General features: G+C 48.0%; 3 protein-coding genes across 4 annotated transcripts in view; 1 reads left to right on the top strand and 2 right to left on the bottom strand.

The window, feature by feature from the left end:
- gpnmb (glycoprotein (transmembrane) nmb) overlaps window positions 1–1,207 on the bottom strand; it is a 6,866-nt gene extending 5,659 nt beyond the window's left edge. Inside the window, exon 1 of one of the 2 annotated variants that reach the window (XM_076044308.1) lies at window positions 934–1,207. In XM_076044308.1, the coding sequence (XP_075900423.1) occupies window positions 934–1,003 (70 nt within the window). In that variant the 5' untranslated portion in view covers window positions 1,004–1,207. The remainder of the gene's footprint in view (window positions 1–933) is intronic. The other variant, XM_076044309.1, reaches the window with a different exon arrangement.
- A 4,127-nt stretch (window positions 1,208–5,334) lies between these two features.
- LOC142900208 (polypeptide N-acetylgalactosaminyltransferase 15-like) lies at window positions 5,335–9,823 on the top strand. The gene is made up of 10 exons (XM_076044367.1): window positions 5,335–6,216; window positions 6,322–6,488; window positions 6,638–6,842; window positions 7,458–7,628; window positions 7,746–7,863; window positions 8,103–8,297; window positions 8,455–8,586; window positions 8,717–8,818; window positions 9,208–9,351; window positions 9,494–9,823. Exons 1-10 carry the CDS (start codon window positions 5,705–5,707, stop codon window positions 9,668–9,670), a joined length of 1,923 nt encoding a protein of 640 aa, XP_075900482.1. The 5' UTR covers window positions 5,335–5,704; the 3' UTR covers window positions 9,671–9,823.
- A 4,833-nt stretch (window positions 9,824–14,656) lies between these two features.
- Window positions 14,657–16,716, bottom strand: part of kcnh8 (potassium voltage-gated channel, subfamily H (eag-related), member 8) — a 34,282-nt gene continuing 32,222 nt past the window's right edge. The window contains exon 16 of the mRNA XM_076044171.1: window positions 14,657–15,983. Coding sequence (XP_075900286.1) covers window positions 15,576–15,983 — 408 coding nt within the window. The 3' untranslated portion in view covers window positions 14,657–15,575. The remainder of the gene's footprint in view (window positions 15,984–16,716) is intronic.

The raw sequence follows: 16,716 nt of genomic DNA, 5'->3' as shown, positions 1-16,716 counted from the left end.
TGAGAGAGAAAAAAAAAACCCACTGTCAAATCCTAAGAGAGATTCAAGTCCCAGGACTTTTATTAAAACACTCAATATTATGTATAAAGAAATTCTCAACATTTTTTTCTTTTGTTTTTTCTAGTTTCCTAAGATTTCGATATTTTTTTTGGTACTGGACAGTATTTTGAAACTTTATACTTACAATAGGAGATATTCACGCTCTTATCTGATATATTTTCTCTATCTTGATGGTGATAAGTCCACAGGCAAAACAAAACACAAAATCCCAGAGAGTATTTCTCATTGAAGAGGCAACGATTGACAAAAACTGTGAACTACTGTCTGTGTCAATAATGTGCGCCTGTGCTCATGATTCAGATTAGACGGAACAGGAATCAATAACAATAATGCAGACTTTTGTAATAAAAACTATAATCTCATGTCCTAAAAAAAATATAATCAACAGTTTTCAGGCTTTAGTTTTCAGAAAACAACTGATTCATTAGAAAAACGGCTTTAAAGTTTTGTATTTGATTCTTTTTTTGATGGCAGTGAAACATCTTCCATCGTGCCAACGCAGTTTTTCTTCCTCAGGCTGCATCATCAGGCCTTAATTGAACTCATGGGACACTGAAGGTGGACGGACGGACAGACGTCAAGAAAAAAAATGAAAATAATATCAAACGTTAAACATTTAATTGTCAGCAATTGTCTGCATATTAGGCTTAAAAACAGACTCATCCGAGTCACCGAATCAGCTGTTTTATTTCACTGCTCAATCCTGAACGCCGCCAATCAATATTTTTACCACTGAATTGATTTGTCAGATTGATTTGTCAGACCTCAAATCACTTTAATTTGAATTAACTGCAAGAATTAAATTTGAATTAACTGCGTCATTTAACTGCATCGATAATTCAACAGGTACGACTTTTATGACACATCACTTACTTTTGAGTCCCTCCGCGTGACAAACAAAACAGGCGCAGAGCAGAACGAAGGCGCTTCGCCAGGCTTCCATTGTCGGCAGGAATAAAAAATATGGATACACAGAAAATATATATATGCTCTCAAAAAAAGTTTGATATATTATAAAGCAAAGGACCAAGCGCGTCTGAAAGCCAGTTCTCCCAGCTCCCCCAGCGGTCTGCCAGCTCTGCCACTGAACTCGCCCTCCTCGTCCTGATGTCCACTAATTTAATCTGGGCGCACAAACATGTGATGTTTCCTAACAGGACGCACCTCATCCCTCATTAGGCGCCTGAACACATGCAGGAAACTCATGAGAGGCGCTTCACCAGCCGCTGAGGAGGAAACGTCTTTTTCTTTTTTTTCTCGCCCCTCTCTCCTCTTTTGGGTCAAAGTGGGTGTTGAAATTGTGAGTTTGCGTGAGATTGACCATCGGCTCCAGGCCCGCAGACACGACTTCCAGGACAGATGAGCATGACTTTGTTTAATACAGCCGAAAAAATTGCTTTTTTTTGGTGGGGGGGAGCACTGAAGTGCCAAACTCACAAAATATAGGTTTAAGTTTGAAAAAAAGAACTAACCCCTTTTATTTAAGGCAAATAAATGTAAAAAGCCAAAGTTAAATGTTGATATTTTGGATTAAGGAAGTCGATTGTCTTCAATCGAAGTGAGCAAACAACCCGAGAGATGTGCAAAAATGCACCTAATCAGATTAAATGTAATGTAATTTTAAAATAAGTTCTGCATTAGAGCCTGCTGAGGGTTGAAAGTTTTGATTCTTGCACTTATGTTTTTCCTTTGAATGCCTGTTAACACAAATTGTGGCCGTGTGACACACCAGCACATGACTGGCGCTGTGTCACCGTGAGACAGCGCTGCTGCTGCCACTGCTGCTGCTGCCACTGCTGCTGCTGCACCCGCTGCTGCTCGGCTGGAAAGCAGAAGGACGACGGCGTGCGCGGTGGCCGTCTGTGTGGTCACAAGGACAGTTTGGAAATCAGCTGTGACCTCTGACCTCACAAAAGTGAGAATGCTGTTGTTGGATGAGGCAGCAAAACCCATCGTCTGAAGACGAACATTTCAATACATTGTCTCAGAAGACAGCAGCTGGTCACTGGTTTTATTTATTTATTTATTTATTTATTTAAAAAAAAAAAGTTAATTGAATTATCTTTATAATGAATGGTGAATTCTCCAGGCCGGGAGGATCCAGAAAGCTCCACAACATCGGTCAAAAGTCTGAGAACTGGAGAAACCTTCTTTATTTTTTTCTTTTATTTATTTATTTATTTATTTATTTTTACCGCATTTATTTCTGTGAAAATAGTTTATTACGCTTATGCTCATTGTCCACCAGAGGGCAGCACCGCCACACACGCGCACACACCCATCCTGGATGGCGACGTGCGAGTGTACTCGATGTGACCACTAGGCGGCGCCTGCACAGTGTGTTGTGTCGCACCTGGTTGGTTTCCGGCTGCAGCTCCAGAACTCTGGTCAGATGTTGGAATGTAGGAAGTTTTCCAGAGAATGTTGTGTGTGTGTGTGTGTGTGTGTGTGTGTGTGTGTGTGTGTGTGTGTGTCTTGTACTGTGGAAACTTCAGGTCACTGTGTTCTTTGGCTGTAAAGCGGAGACACGTTTGGATTTGGTGGAAGTTCTGGTCCGTATCCACATCTGGGCTCCTCGCCATCACGCGACAAAACAACCGAGAGATCTGAAAACATTCTTTCTGTTCGTCTGACGGGAGGCGCTGCTGAGTCAAGATGAGACGGTGCAGATTCAGAAGCAAAATGGATCAAATCAAATCAAATCAAATCAAATGTGTTAATATTTTTATTATTAAGCAGGGGCCGGCAATACGTGCACGCCGTTGAGTGTGTTTTGAGTGTGTTTTATGAAAATAATTCCGTGCCAAAACCTCATAACCCCCCAACAAATAAAGGATTTCTCTGCATTCCTTTTTTCCATTTTTCATGTTAAACTATCATAGAACCGACATCCCTTTGAGTTTTGGGCTGATCTGAGTTGGTAGATTTTTTTTGTCCGCCCCAGTGTATGTAGTATGACTTTTGATTTTTGAGCTGATGTTGAGATTTTGAGCCGTTTTGTCCGGTTCCATGCTAAACTTTCATAGAACAGTCATCCCTGTGAGTTTCAGGCGGATTTTGGGACTTTTGATTTTTTTGAGTTTGAAAATGTTTTGACCCCATGAGAACATTGACAATGTATGACTTCTCTGATGTTGAGATTTTGTGTTTTTCATGCTAAACTATCATAAAACAGTAATTCCTTGAAGTTTCAGGAAATTTTGGGACTTTTGATTTTTTTTTCTCAAGGCGACACGGTGGCGCAGTGGTTAGCGCTGCCACCTCACAGCAAGAAGGTCGTGGGTTCGATTCCGGGGCCCGGGCCTGGGACCTTTCTGTGTGGAGTTTGCATGTTCTCCCTGTGTCTGCGTGGGTTCTCTCCGGGTTCTCCGGCATGTGAGGTCAATTGAACACTCTAAATTGTCCGTAGGTGTGCATGTGAGTGTGAATGGTTGTTTGTCTCTATGTGGCCCTGCGATGAACTGAAGATTTGTCCAGGGTGTCACCCTGCCTTCGCCCTAAGACAGCTGGGATAGGCTCCAGCAGACCCCTGTGACCCTGAATTGGAATAAGCGGGTATAGAAGATGGATAGAAGATGGATGGATTTTTTCTCAGCCCCCCCAAAAGTGTATCGTGTGACCTTTTCTCAGATTTTTGGACACACTGAGATTTTACCTTTTTCATGCTAAACTATCATAGAACAGTCACCCCTGTGAATTTCAGGAAAATTGGGGACTTTTCATTTTCCAACCCCTGAAAAAAGTCTACACTGGTGTACTTTTCATTTTTCACAATTTGACTGTATTTCAGTGCAGATATGGTCAGAAATGTAGCCTTTAAAACATAGGTGTCAAACTCTGGCCCGCGGGCCAAATTTGGCCCGCAGTGTGATTACATTTGGCCCGTAAGGAAATACAAAATAACTACAAGAGCTGGCCCACCAGTATTACACAGCACATGCATTGCTAAGAATCTCAGAATGCCCTGCTGGTATTTTGGCACCGCAATCAGGACAGGACGTTCATTGAAGGATATATTATTATGACTTATTACTGGTTTATTGTTGATTTATATTTTTAAGCTTTGCTTGTTCCATATTCAGGTTGAAGCAAAGCTAGTTTGGGTCTATATAAAAAGGTTCACTGTTCTCTCTAGAGGAAGTTTTCTTTCAGTAAATATCAATGTTGGCCCTCGGCTTTGTCCAAATTTTACATTTTGGCCCTGTGTGTATTTGCGTTTGACACCCCTGCTTTAAAACATCCAACATGTAACTGCCCCCCCGGTCTGTCTGTCAGTCTGTCTCTCTGATCCACCCCCTCACACACACACACACACACACACACACACACACACACACACACACACACACACACAAGTAGCCATCCTCTCCTTTCAAGTTGTCTACCTGTCCCTCCAGGTGTCCCCGCCCCTCCTGTAATCACTACTGCTCCACGCCCACCCTCTGCCCTTTCATCCACAGGTCACGACCTTAAATGGGAGGAAGGTGGAGCTGCTGACCTCATCATCATCTGCAGGACACAGCACTACGGGAAAAACACACACACACACACACACATACATATATATATATAAGTATATAAGTATTTGCATACACATTGGATAGGTTTATTATTTGCTGTAGCCCCTCCCTTCCCCTCTTCTCCAGCCTCAGCGCCACAAACAGCCTCCCGACTCCTTTCTTCTTCTTTTTCTTCTTTTTCTTCTTCTTGGCCTCATCAAGTGTGAAACTAAACGCCAAACTGCTTCCCGCAACACCGCCCAGCAAAACAAGCTGAACACTTTGTGTCCGTGCTGCCAGCCGCAGCAGCAGCAGCCGCAGCAGGCCCCGCCCCATTACCCCGGGAACGGTCAGACGGTCATAGGACCCGCAGGGCCGTCGGCCAGCTGGTGGAGACGCCTGCTGCAGGAAAATGAAAATAAAATAGCAGCGCTGCTGAAAACATGTGGCTCAACGGAGAGACACACGCACTGAAAAAAACCGTCGTTTAGATTTATGGCCTCGGTTTTATTGGCAGATTGACTTATTAAAAATAGAGAGAACCCAGTCCATGGTAAAATGATTTATTATTGGTGAGTTATGTAAGTGGGAACAGTCTGCTGCTTGGGCTGCGTGGGTGTTTGTTTTAAGTTTGAGTAATTTTGACCAGGATGGTGTTTTTAATCAGAGGAGAGGGAAGGGGGGTCAAAAACATGGTGGGAGGAGGAGGAGGTGGGGGGAGGAAGAGGAGAAGGGGGAGGAGGGGAATGATGTGGAAGAAGAAAAAGGAATGGGAATGTGGGCGAGAAGGAGGACGGGAGGAGGAGGAGCAGGCGAAGGGGAAGGATGGGGGGTGAGAGGTAGAAGAGGAGGTGGAGGAGGAGGAGGAGGAGGAGGAGGGCGTGTCCGGGTCAGCTCTCGGATGGCTCGGGCTGCAGGGCGGTGGGCGGAGCGCTGAAGGTGGAAGTTGACGGTTGTTGTGGAAGCTGCTGCTGCTCTTGGACGTGACGCGTCCTGGACGCAGGACTTAAGTGTACGGATGCGGCTCTGCTCCCTCCTCTAGTCCAGGTCGACTCGTCCCCCTGGTGAGATGCTTCTTCAGGGCTGAGCCGCAGCACCGGCCATGGGCAGGTGGAGGCGTCTCTAGCCCACAGGAAGTGTCCGTCATGCGGCTGTGGGGCCGCGGGCTCCGCAGGAGGACGGCCGCCCTCTGGCTGCTGCTCCTCGGCGCGGCCCTGCTCACTCTGGCCCTCTCCGACCTCCTCCACCGGAGCCTGGACCGGGACGGTGACCACAAGCCCGTTCCTCCCCGCCGCCCCCTCCAGCGGCTCCCCGGTCCAGGCGGTCCGGACCTGGAGCTCATCGTGGACTCCCGGGACCCGGCGCTGGAGCTCGGCGGCGACCTGGCGCCGCTGCAGTCGCTGCAGGAGGAGCAGCTGCTGTTCGTGGCCGCCTCCTCGGAGAACCCCGCGCACAGGAAGGGCGGCTACAAGGTGCTGCGGCCGGGCACCAACAGGGAGAGCCGGGCCACGGCCTCGCCGGCGGACGGACACCGCGGGAGGAGGGGCTCCGCCGGGCGGGACGCGGAGCTGCGGGCGCTGCAGAGATTCGGCTTCGACGAGGCGCTGAGCGAGAAGATCCCGCTGCACCGCGCGCTGCCCGACGCGCGTCACCCGGAGTGAGTTGTCTTCCCCCCCCAGTCCCAGCGCGCGCCAGGTTGCTTCCCAGACTCGTCAGGCGCGCAGATGCAATGACGGTGTTGTTGTTGTTGACCACGTGACAGGTGTCTGGAGGACCACTACAGCGAGACACTGCCCGCCGCCTCCGTCATCATCTGCTTCCACGACGAGAGCTGGTCCACGCTGCTGCGCACCGTGCACAGCGTGCTGGACACTGCGCATGAGCAGCACCTGAGGGAGGTTCTGCTGGTGGACGACCTGAGCCAGCACGGTGGGGTGTGACGCGCCCGCCCGCACGCTACTTCTGCTTCTAATTCAATGGAAAAAATGGAATGAAATTGTGGTTGTAAAACAACAACTTCTTCTTCTTCACCTTCACCACCACCACCACTTTGCATCCTTGTGTTGACGTCTCCACAGGTCACCTGAAGAGTGTGCTCAGCGAGTACGTGTCCCACCTGAGCCGTGTGCGCTTGGTCCGCAGCACGAGGCGCCTCGGGGTCGGGGGCTGCCGCGCCCTGGGGGCCGGCCAGGCGGCAGGGGAGGTGCTGGTCTTCATGGACTCCCACTGCGAGTGCCAACGAGGCTGGCTGGAGCCCCTGCTGGAGAGAGTGGCCCAGGACAGGTGAGTGGATCAATCAATCAAACAATTAGAATAATAGTCTGTCAGCAGCGGTTCTCCTGCAGCAGGTTCTCCTCCAGCAGGTTCTCCTGCAGCAGGTTCTCCTCCAGGTTTTCCTCCAGCTGATTCTCCTCCAGCAGATTCTCATGCTGACTGACGGAACCTCTCAGCTGCTCGGTCGTTGCTCCTCGTTAGCGCTCTGACAGGCTACATGTTGTCTGCCAGCTCCATGGATTCAGTGTCTGCGGCCGCCTGCGGTTTGACGCTAACTGGAGCAGCTAATTAGAGTGAACCCTCAGACCCTGTGTAGACCACCCCTCCACCCAACTCCACCCCTCTAGCCACATGTTTGACACCCCCCCAACCTCTCCTCTCACCCCTCTAATCTCTTCTTTCTGAGCATCACCTCACATTTTTCCTCCTGGTTGGACACATACCACGTGCTTTCCTCCACGTCTGCAACAAAGATCTGAAATTTTGCCCGAAGTGAATCGAAACTTTTGTGTCTTTCACATCTTTGAATTTTTTTTTTTTTTTACATCTGTTTGGTTGAAGGGAAAATTACACCCAAACACGCCTAGAATTACGCCCAGAGTGACTCTGCCTGCCTCCTTGCAGGACCAGAGTGGTGTCCCCCATCATCGACCTGATAGACTGGCAGACCTTTCAGTACAACGCCACCCAGTGGCCTGTGAGGGGAGTGTTTGACTGGAGGCTGGACTTCCACTGGGACTCCAGTGGCCTCCAGCCGCAGGAAAGAGTCTCAGACTCAGCCGTGGAGGCCCTGCGGTGAGTTTGGGAGGGGAGGAGAGGGGAGTGACTGTATTGGGGGAGGAGGGTCTGACCACATATCATGTGTTGTGACGTGATGTGACCACGAGAGGTGCCAAACTGTGTCCGCCACAGGACCCCGGCGCTGGGCGGTGAGGTGGTGGCCGTCGACCGGAACTTCTTCCACAGCGTGGGAGGCTACGACCCGGGGATGCTGCTGTGGGGGGAGGAGCAGGTGGAGCTGTCAATCAGAGTAAGAGCCTCACACAGAGACACAAATCTCTGTGCTTCTCCAGGGGGGCTGCAGGGGAGACCAGAGTCGATTTGTTGCTCATGGGGCTGTGGGAATGCCAGGGCTTCCAGACAGGGAAGAAAATAGTCTCACCACTGTTTGATTTTCCACGGAAGCTGTGTTTTTTTTCGGCGTCTTTGAGAGTGGAGTCGAAGATTTTCTAACGGCCAACTGGAGTCTCTTGCGTATCACTGGTGCAGGTGTGGTCGTGCGGGGGCTCCATGGAGGTGGTGCCCTGCTCCCGGGTGGCTCACCTGAGCCGCCACCACCTGCCCTACCGCTTCCCGGACCAGGAGCTGCTGCAGAGGAACAAGATCCGGGTGGCCGACACCTGGATGGAGGCTTACAGGAAGATCTTCTACCGGAGGGACACGCTGGCTCACTTCATCAGGCAGGTGCGTACGAGCCCTCATGGTCCTGGGAAAAAAAAAAAAAAAATCATTATTTTTGCAATGAACTGGCGTGGGGTGTCACCCTGCCTTCGCACGATGGCAGCTGGGAGAGGCTCCAGCAGACCCCTGAGCTGACTGATTGATTGATGCCCTCCTGCAGTCGGAGAATCCCGACGTGACGGAGCGGCTGCGACTGAAGAGAAGTCTGGGCTGTCGGAACTTCCACTGGTACCTGACCACCGTTTACCCACAACTCTACATCCCCCAGGACCGGGCGGGGCTGTCAGGGGAGGTGAGGCCAACACACACACACACACACACACACACACACACACACACACACACACACACACACACACACACACACACACTGACCTCTGCTGCCTTGTGCCTCTCTCTCTCTCTCTCGCTCTCTCTCAAAGCTCTACAACGTGGGCACAGGAAGCTGCGCTGACTTCCCCCGGTCACAGGGGGGCGCTGGCGGGGCCATGAGCGTGGCGCTGTGCAGTGGGACTGGCAGCCAGGTAACCATAGCAACGGGCGAGACTTTTAAAGGTCCCGCACTATGAGATTCCCTTTTTAACAAACAAGCCCCTGCAACCATTGAGCGTCGTCGGGCTGAAGAGGGGAAGGCAGAGGGAACAGTAATGTGGGGTTAGCAGCCCTTTGTGATGTCACAAAGAGCTGAGAAAACTTGCAGATACCAGTTTGGAGATCCATTCTGGCAAAAAAAACAAACTAAAACAAACCAGGTTTTAGAATAAGGCTGCAAACAGAGGGCTAAATATTCTGTTTTCTGGACGACTGTTGTTTTTTTTTTTGGAGAACTGATCCTCAATAATAATGCGGGACTTTTGAGGGAGGAAGTGATCAACCTGCTGCTTCACAGACTCTGGTTCCCTCCCTGCTGCAGCACTGTGAGCTGAACTCTGAGTCAGAGGTACGCTGGGGCCCCATGGGGGCGCTGTGCTTCGACGGCAGAGGAGAGCGGGTGCTGTTGTCTCCATGTCCCTCACAGCGACCCACCACCAGCAGGCTGCGCTGGAGGTTCATCAAGGCAAGGCTTCTATTTCTTCTTCTTCTTCTTCTGGAATCTTTACCTGATATTGATCACACTTGACGTCCCTCCCTCCCTCCCTCCCTCCCTCCCTCCCGACTGACTGACTGACTGCTGTTTCTGCCTCCTCCCTCTGCTCCAGCTAAGCGGTCAGCTCCTCCACCTGCAGTCCCAGCTGTGCCTGGAGGCCGTCCAGGAGGGGGCGCTCCCCGAGGGAGGCGCCGGCAGGCGGCTGGGGGGTCTCTTCCTCCGGCCCTGCTCCCGTCATCCCAGACAGCAGTGGCATTTCGAGCAGCTCGTCGCTCCCAAGGGAGCTTGACACACACACACACACACTCACACAACTGCAGTGTGGGTTTTTTTTCTCTCTGCACCGCAAATTCTCCTGTTTTAGGGAAAGCAAATACATATTTTAATGCTTTGTGTAATGAGGAAGAGACTGTCAATTGCAATTCATAAGGATAAAAATATATCTTTATAATAAAGGTTTTTTATTTAAAATGAACAGTTGTTTTTTTTGTTTGTTTTTTACGTTAAATTGTACATACAAACAATAAGAAAATAATAATGACTGAAAAAAATGCATTCATTACAGCCACAGTCAAAGTAGTTTGTTTTCCACTCACCTGCACAGGTGTGATGTGTGATTCTTTTGTACTGTATTTTTTTTTATTTTTTTTAATATATAGTTTTGGTCAAAAACAGTACAAAAGAAACACCATCATCAAAAAACATGACTCTTTGCGAATAAAATCTTTAATGTCTCACCACCACCAGAGGGCGCCGTGTCTCTTCCCACCACCTTATTATTAGCGATCCACCCGCTGACGTTTTACCTTTAAACCTCCCCTGTTTGATCGTCCTGCTCATTAACGACCACGTGACTCTGATGTGTGCTGATTGGATAATGGATTTTCTGAGGCCGTCTGACTCCACTTCCGGTTCTTAGCGACTCTTCTCGGGGCCGCGTGGCGGCGTGAGGTTCTCCGGCCCTGAGCGGTTCTCCCTGGCAGCATCAGCGACGGCAGCGGCAGCAGATAATCGGCGCTCTCAGACCCTCAGACCTGCACTTAGCCCAGTCAAGTATGCAGCGCACTCGCTTTTCAATACGGAGCCAGTCACACGGAGCCGGAGCCGCGGGTCAAACGCTGAGACCGGCGGCACGACGGCGATTGTTCTGCTGCTGCTCCACTTACATAAGCAGCCGCCCGGTCTGAAGAACCACAGGCCGCCGTGCAGCCGTGGGGGCAAGGGACGACTCTGTCTGTCTGTCTGTCTGTCTGCTGGAAGGGGGACAAGAGGTATCTCTCTCTCTCTCTCTCTCTCTCTCTCTGTCTCTCTCTGTCACACACACAGGCGAGGGAGGAGATGCAGATGGATGTGGCTCCTCTTTATGAAGATCCATGGGGCCATTTGACCAAGGACAGCGCTGCTTGTGCTTAGCTTCTGTTAAAAGACACACGCGCGCACGCACACACACATACACACACACACACACTTGGCTGTTTCCAGCGATCCATTAAGCCGGGGGCCATTAGGTGGACGTGGCTGACGGCCCCCAGGAGCCTCTGCTGACACTGAGCACAAATTTCGAACAATAAAATGTGAGAAAAAAAACAAAGCAAAAACATTTGTTTCCCCCCCCCCCAAAAAAAAAACAAAAAAAAACCCAAAGGCTTAATGAGACGTTCACAGACCTGTTGGCCACATCAGGAAGGAACGCTCACAATGAAAACTTGCCTTGACAGCAATTTAGCTTGTTTGTTATGAAGTAAGAAAAACACAACCTCGGTTAAAAATGTAACAATACACAGCGATCAAACCGGCTCACTGACTTTTTCAGATGGAAAACCTTCGCTGGCCATCTGAAAAGAGTTTTCCAAACCGGACGTGTGTAGCAGCCGTTCGTCCTGGAGCTTGGCGGAGCACCAGGAATCCTCCAGACACGGGGAGCTGCACGTTTATCCCCGTGTTTGGAGCCTTCAGATAAAAGCGGAGGAGCTCTCGGAAGGCCTGGGGAGAAGGGGTCTCTGCAGCGGGTCAGAAATATCAGAAATGATTCACAGTGGAAGAAAACTCAGGCCTCACATTCAAGCAGTTTCACACAGTTTTCTTTGTCCCATGATGCACTGGGACACCAGCTGATGGCGAATCCCTCCGTGCCGACGACAGCTCCGACCTGCCGGCCGATGACGGACTCGACTCCTGCAGCTCCTACAACAGCAGAAGAAGAAGGGAACAACAGAAGAAGCAGAAGACAATGAAGTCGAACAAGATGAAGAAGATGAAGAAGAAGAAGAAGAAGCTCATTAATCTCCACTTCTGGCACCAGTATTGTTCTCCTTGTACTTGTACAATAGCACCCAGGGGAGCCAGCCGGGGGTCTCCGACTCATTTATCAAGCACACATCACGTCCCACAAAGCTTCACCCCTCCCCCCCCACCCGGCCCTCCCGCTCTCACGCCTCCCTTCACCCCCGCCCCCTCTGAGCTTTTCACCGATGCAAATAGAAGAGTAGGAAGAGGAGGATGAGCATCAGCAGCAGCCGCTGGGAGCAGATGGATGAGTTGTCCTTGAGTACTGAGAGCTTCTACTGTACGCAGCCGCTTCTATTTGCATACAGACACACTTTTTTTTGTGGTTGGGGTTGAGGGCCGCACACTACTTCACACACACACACATACACGCACGCACGGGTCGGTAACACAAACAGAGTGTGTCCTTGCTGCAGCTCTGGCTGAATGGAGGAGCTGGCAGATTGTGACACGTCTCCATTATGTCCCTGATGATGAAAGCAAAAAAATATGCGCTGCAGTTCCCCCCCCCACCCCCCTTTCTTTTTTCTCGTCCTCCTTGCAAAGGCCTTCTGGAGAAAATAAATAAAATAATCATTATGAAAACCAAACAAAACCTGGGGTGAGACAAACTGAAGAGGCTCTTTTCTCATCCCATAAAGTGCTTGGCGAGAAATGAAAAGAGTTTGTTGTCGCATTCGAGGCGTTTTTTTTCTCACTGAGATGAAAGGAGGAGGAGTGGACACGGCTGAATAGACACTGTTTCGGGGGGGCCGGAGATCATGAAGCAATGAAAGAAGAACAGATCACAAACAAGCAGCAAATCAAAAAAAAAAAAAAATTGAAGGAAATACCGAATTAATGGTGACAAGAATAAGAAGAGCAGAAATTGTTAATGACGACAAGAATGTAAATAACAACTCAAACCCTAGTTTGTTGTTGTATGTATATATATATATATATGTATATATATACATATACATATATATATATATATATATACATATACATATACATATATATATATATATGTATATATATACATATATATATATATATACATATACATATACATATATATATATGTATATATATACATATACATATATATATATACATATACATATACATATATATATGTATATATACATATACATATACATATATATATATATATACATATATATATATATATATACATATACATATATATATATACATATATATATATATATATATATACATATACATATACATATATATATACATATATATATATATATATACATATATATATGTATATATATATATATATATATACGTATACATATATATATGTATATACGTATATATATATATATATATATATATATATATATATATATATATATATATACATATATATATACATATATATATATACATATATGTACACACATATATATATATATATATATAGACACATATATATATATATATATATATATAGACACATATATATATATATATATATATATATGTGTGTGTGTGTGTGTGTCATTGCTAATGACCGTTTTGGAGAAGCCGTGAATAAATGATGAGTTTCCTCTCAGATGGTTAAAACAATGCTCAAACAGCTCAAATGGGGAGTGAGCTGCTGCATTAAATATGGATGTTCTCCGAGCACCCTGGCCTCGCTCCCCTCCACACACACACACACACACACACACACACACACACACACACACACACACACACACACACACACACACACACACACACACACACACACCCCTCAGGCTACATGACAACATTCCCACAGACGCAGCAGAGGCTCAGCTAAACACACACACGGTGATTGTCGCAGCAAACACAGCGGTGCTATTTACACACACACACACACACACACACACACACACACACACAACCAGGCACAGTGTGTGTGTGTGTGTGTGTGTGTGTGTGGACGGTAACAGTCAGCACATATTGTGCTACATATCGTGCTAATTACTGGTACATTAGTGGCATGGTAAAAATCTCCATCCAGCGCCTTGAATTTCTCCCTGGACTTTGACACCATTTCATCCAAAATTCTCTCAAGCAAAAACCTATAATACTGATGATACCACTACTACTACTACTACCTCTACTCCTACTACCACAACTCCTACTACTACTGCTAATGGTAATAATAATAATGATCCAGGATATCCACTGTCGGTCCACTGTTCCACAAATGGCAAAAGTCTGGAAACATTTTTTTTCCCAGCCATATTTCTCATTTATTAGCATAACAGTTTGTTTTTCCTCTAACAAATATGAAAAACCTCAGGAAAAGACAAAAAAAGATGATTTGATTACAGTTACATTCCATGTGCAGCCAAATGGCTTTAGTCAGAGAAGAAGAAGAAGAAGAAGAAGAAGAAGAAGAAGAAGAAGAAGGGAACAACAGAAGAAGCAGAAGACAATGAAGTCGAAGAAGAAGAAGAAGAAGAAGAAGAAGAAGAAGAGCTCCTGTCAGAACTGGGAGCACTGGTCGGGGTTAAAGGTCGCATCAACACTTCTCTGCATCCCTCAAGGTAAAAAAATACATCTTTAGCAGCGATACATTCATAGAAATATAAAAAGTGTCTTTATTTCCATATTGTGCTTTTTGGAGATGGGGGAGGTGGGCGGGGCTAGAAGGGGGGTATTGCCTTTGCTGGGAACAGCTGAGAATCATGGGTAACAATCAGGGCCAGTTTGGTGCCACTGGGCCGGTGAGGGATGTGTGTGTGTGTGTGTGTGTGTGTGTGGAGTGGGGGGGTGGGGGGCGCGTCCTCAAAATACCAGGTTGTTGACACCAAGTCTGATAAATATGCACATGGATCTGTTCGTGCTTGAGTAGATATAGAGTAGACAAGTGGCAGGTGCAGGAGGGGAAGGCGGGGGGGCATGCAGAGTGGCCGTGAGGGTCTACAGGCAAAGGGGGTGGGGGGTCATGCGGGCGGAGAGAATGGGGCGAGGGGGGGGAGAGGAATCAAAGAATAAGAGCAAATAACGGGCGAGTTGCTGAGTGAGAGATGGACGACAGGCAGCAGCTCAAGGCAGGATGCTGCCCCCCCCACTCTTCCCCCTCCCCCCTACTCACTCACTCACCCCCCCCCCCCCGCTCCCCACCAGGTCACCAGCACAATGCGCCCGTCTCACTCCCAGCACTCCCAGTCCTGAAGAGTCACGCACTGGTGGAGAGGGGAGGGGGGAGGCGGGGGGGGTTAAAGTAAAGTGAGAGGAAATGGGAGGGAGGAGAGAGAGAGAGGCGGGAGCCATCCTCCTCCCCATCTCCACCAGCCGGACCAGCAGACCTGAAAGTGGCCTGGAGCCAGAGGCCACAGACAGACAGACAGACAGACAGACAGACAGAGTGAAGCCTCTGAATCCAAGTTTCCTCCATTATTGCAAGAGCCGCCTCAGGCTGGTGGGACTGGTGGGGGTCACTGGTGGTGTCACTGGTGGGACTGGTGTTCATTGTTGGGACTGGTGGGACTGTTGGGGGTCACTGTTGGGGGTCACTGGTGGGATTGTTGGGGGGTCATTGGGGGTCCATCACCTCCCCGTCCCGCCCACCGACCGGTGCTGTCTAACGCTATGTGGCTAAAGGGAAAAGCTAACAACACCTAAACCTTCCATCTCGGATGTCATGCAACAAACTTTTTTCATAATCAATATTATCACTATCATTATTGTCATTGTTGTTATTATTATTATAATTATTATTTTTAAATTGCGTGCCTTTAAAACAAAATTGCGTCCCAGCTAAAAGCCCTACAGTGGCCGAGCAGTTTTCATCCTCAGGTTGGGTTGTTAGTTTGCTTTCCAAAGTTATTCTGGAAAACAAACCAAAACAAAACAAAAAAGAAAGAAAATAGTCCAGTAAGGTCCTGGAAGGTCCAGTAAGGTCCTGGATGCTGCTACAATTGGCCGGTCGGGTGCTGGAAGGTCTGAGGAGAAGCTCCTCCTCCACAGCCCGTCTCTCTGTGCTGGCGGGCGTGGGGGGAGCCGAGGGGGCCCAGGGGGTTCGGAGGAACCGAGGAACCGGTTCTAGCCGGCCAGAGGTCCTGCGGTCTGTGCGGCAGGAAGGCCCGGTTGCATGCGGCTGGAGAGGCAGGCAGCGAGGAGTAGGAGGGCGAGTCCACCCAGTGGGATGCGCTGTGGGAGGGCGACGGGTAGGAGCGAGGGGGGCCCGGGTGGGAGTGGTGGTGAGGGAGGGGGTGGAGGTGGGGGAGGGGCGGTGCCGAGGGCAGCAGGTTCTCCATCAGCTGGACCATCCGCCTCATCACCTGACCCAGGTCTGACACCTCCCTGCCCAGCCTGCTCACCTGCACACACACACACACACACACACACACACACACACACACACACACACACACACACACACACAATCAATGGATTAAATAAGGGATGTGTCCAATCAGATATCGCTGCTGTTGTTTCTAAGCTATACTGCTGACAACCACTAGGGGGCCATTTAGATTCAGTCTCCCCAGAAATCTTTTCTTCCTTTATTTATTAAAGTGGACATGAAAAACATAACATAGTTATCATAATTTTAAAAAGATATACATATATATATATATACATATATATATACACATATATATATATATATATACATATATATATATATATGTATGTATAGCAGAATCCACTGTAGCAACGGACGATTTCTGCTGTTTTTTAAATTTCCACATTGCAACACATTTTTCCTTGGGAGAATAAAGCCAAATTTGTGCTCTTGTTTTTTGTTTTTTTTTTGTTTTTTTTTTTTTTCAAACTCTTCATCCTTTTGTCTGTTGGTTTAATGTACAGCTGGTTTATAGATTCAGGAATTGTTCATCTGGGACATAACAGAGCATAAAGCCCGTTTAAAACTGCTGGAAGCTCCACCCACTTTGACCGACACCTTATTGGTTACATAATGGCATAAATCTGAAGTGTGTTTCTACCTTAAACTGCACGTCAGCGAGTGGTGTTATTATTATAAATATATTATGATTGTTACTTTTTTTCATGATTGTTTCCCTGCGGGTTTGAACTCTCAGGACGTTG

The sequence above is a fragment of the Nelusetta ayraudi genome, unplaced genomic scaffold, assembly GCF_046127955.1.
Source record: "Nelusetta ayraudi isolate G7.1 ecotype Tasmania unplaced genomic scaffold, CSIRO-AGI_Nayr_v1 ptg000079l, whole genome shotgun sequence".
In the NCBI taxonomy this organism is placed as follows: Eukaryota; Metazoa; Chordata; class Actinopteri; order Tetraodontiformes; family Monacanthidae; genus Nelusetta; species Nelusetta ayraudi.
The sequence above is the reverse complement of the archived record's forward strand: the minus strand, read 5'-3'. Positions and strand labels throughout refer to the sequence as shown.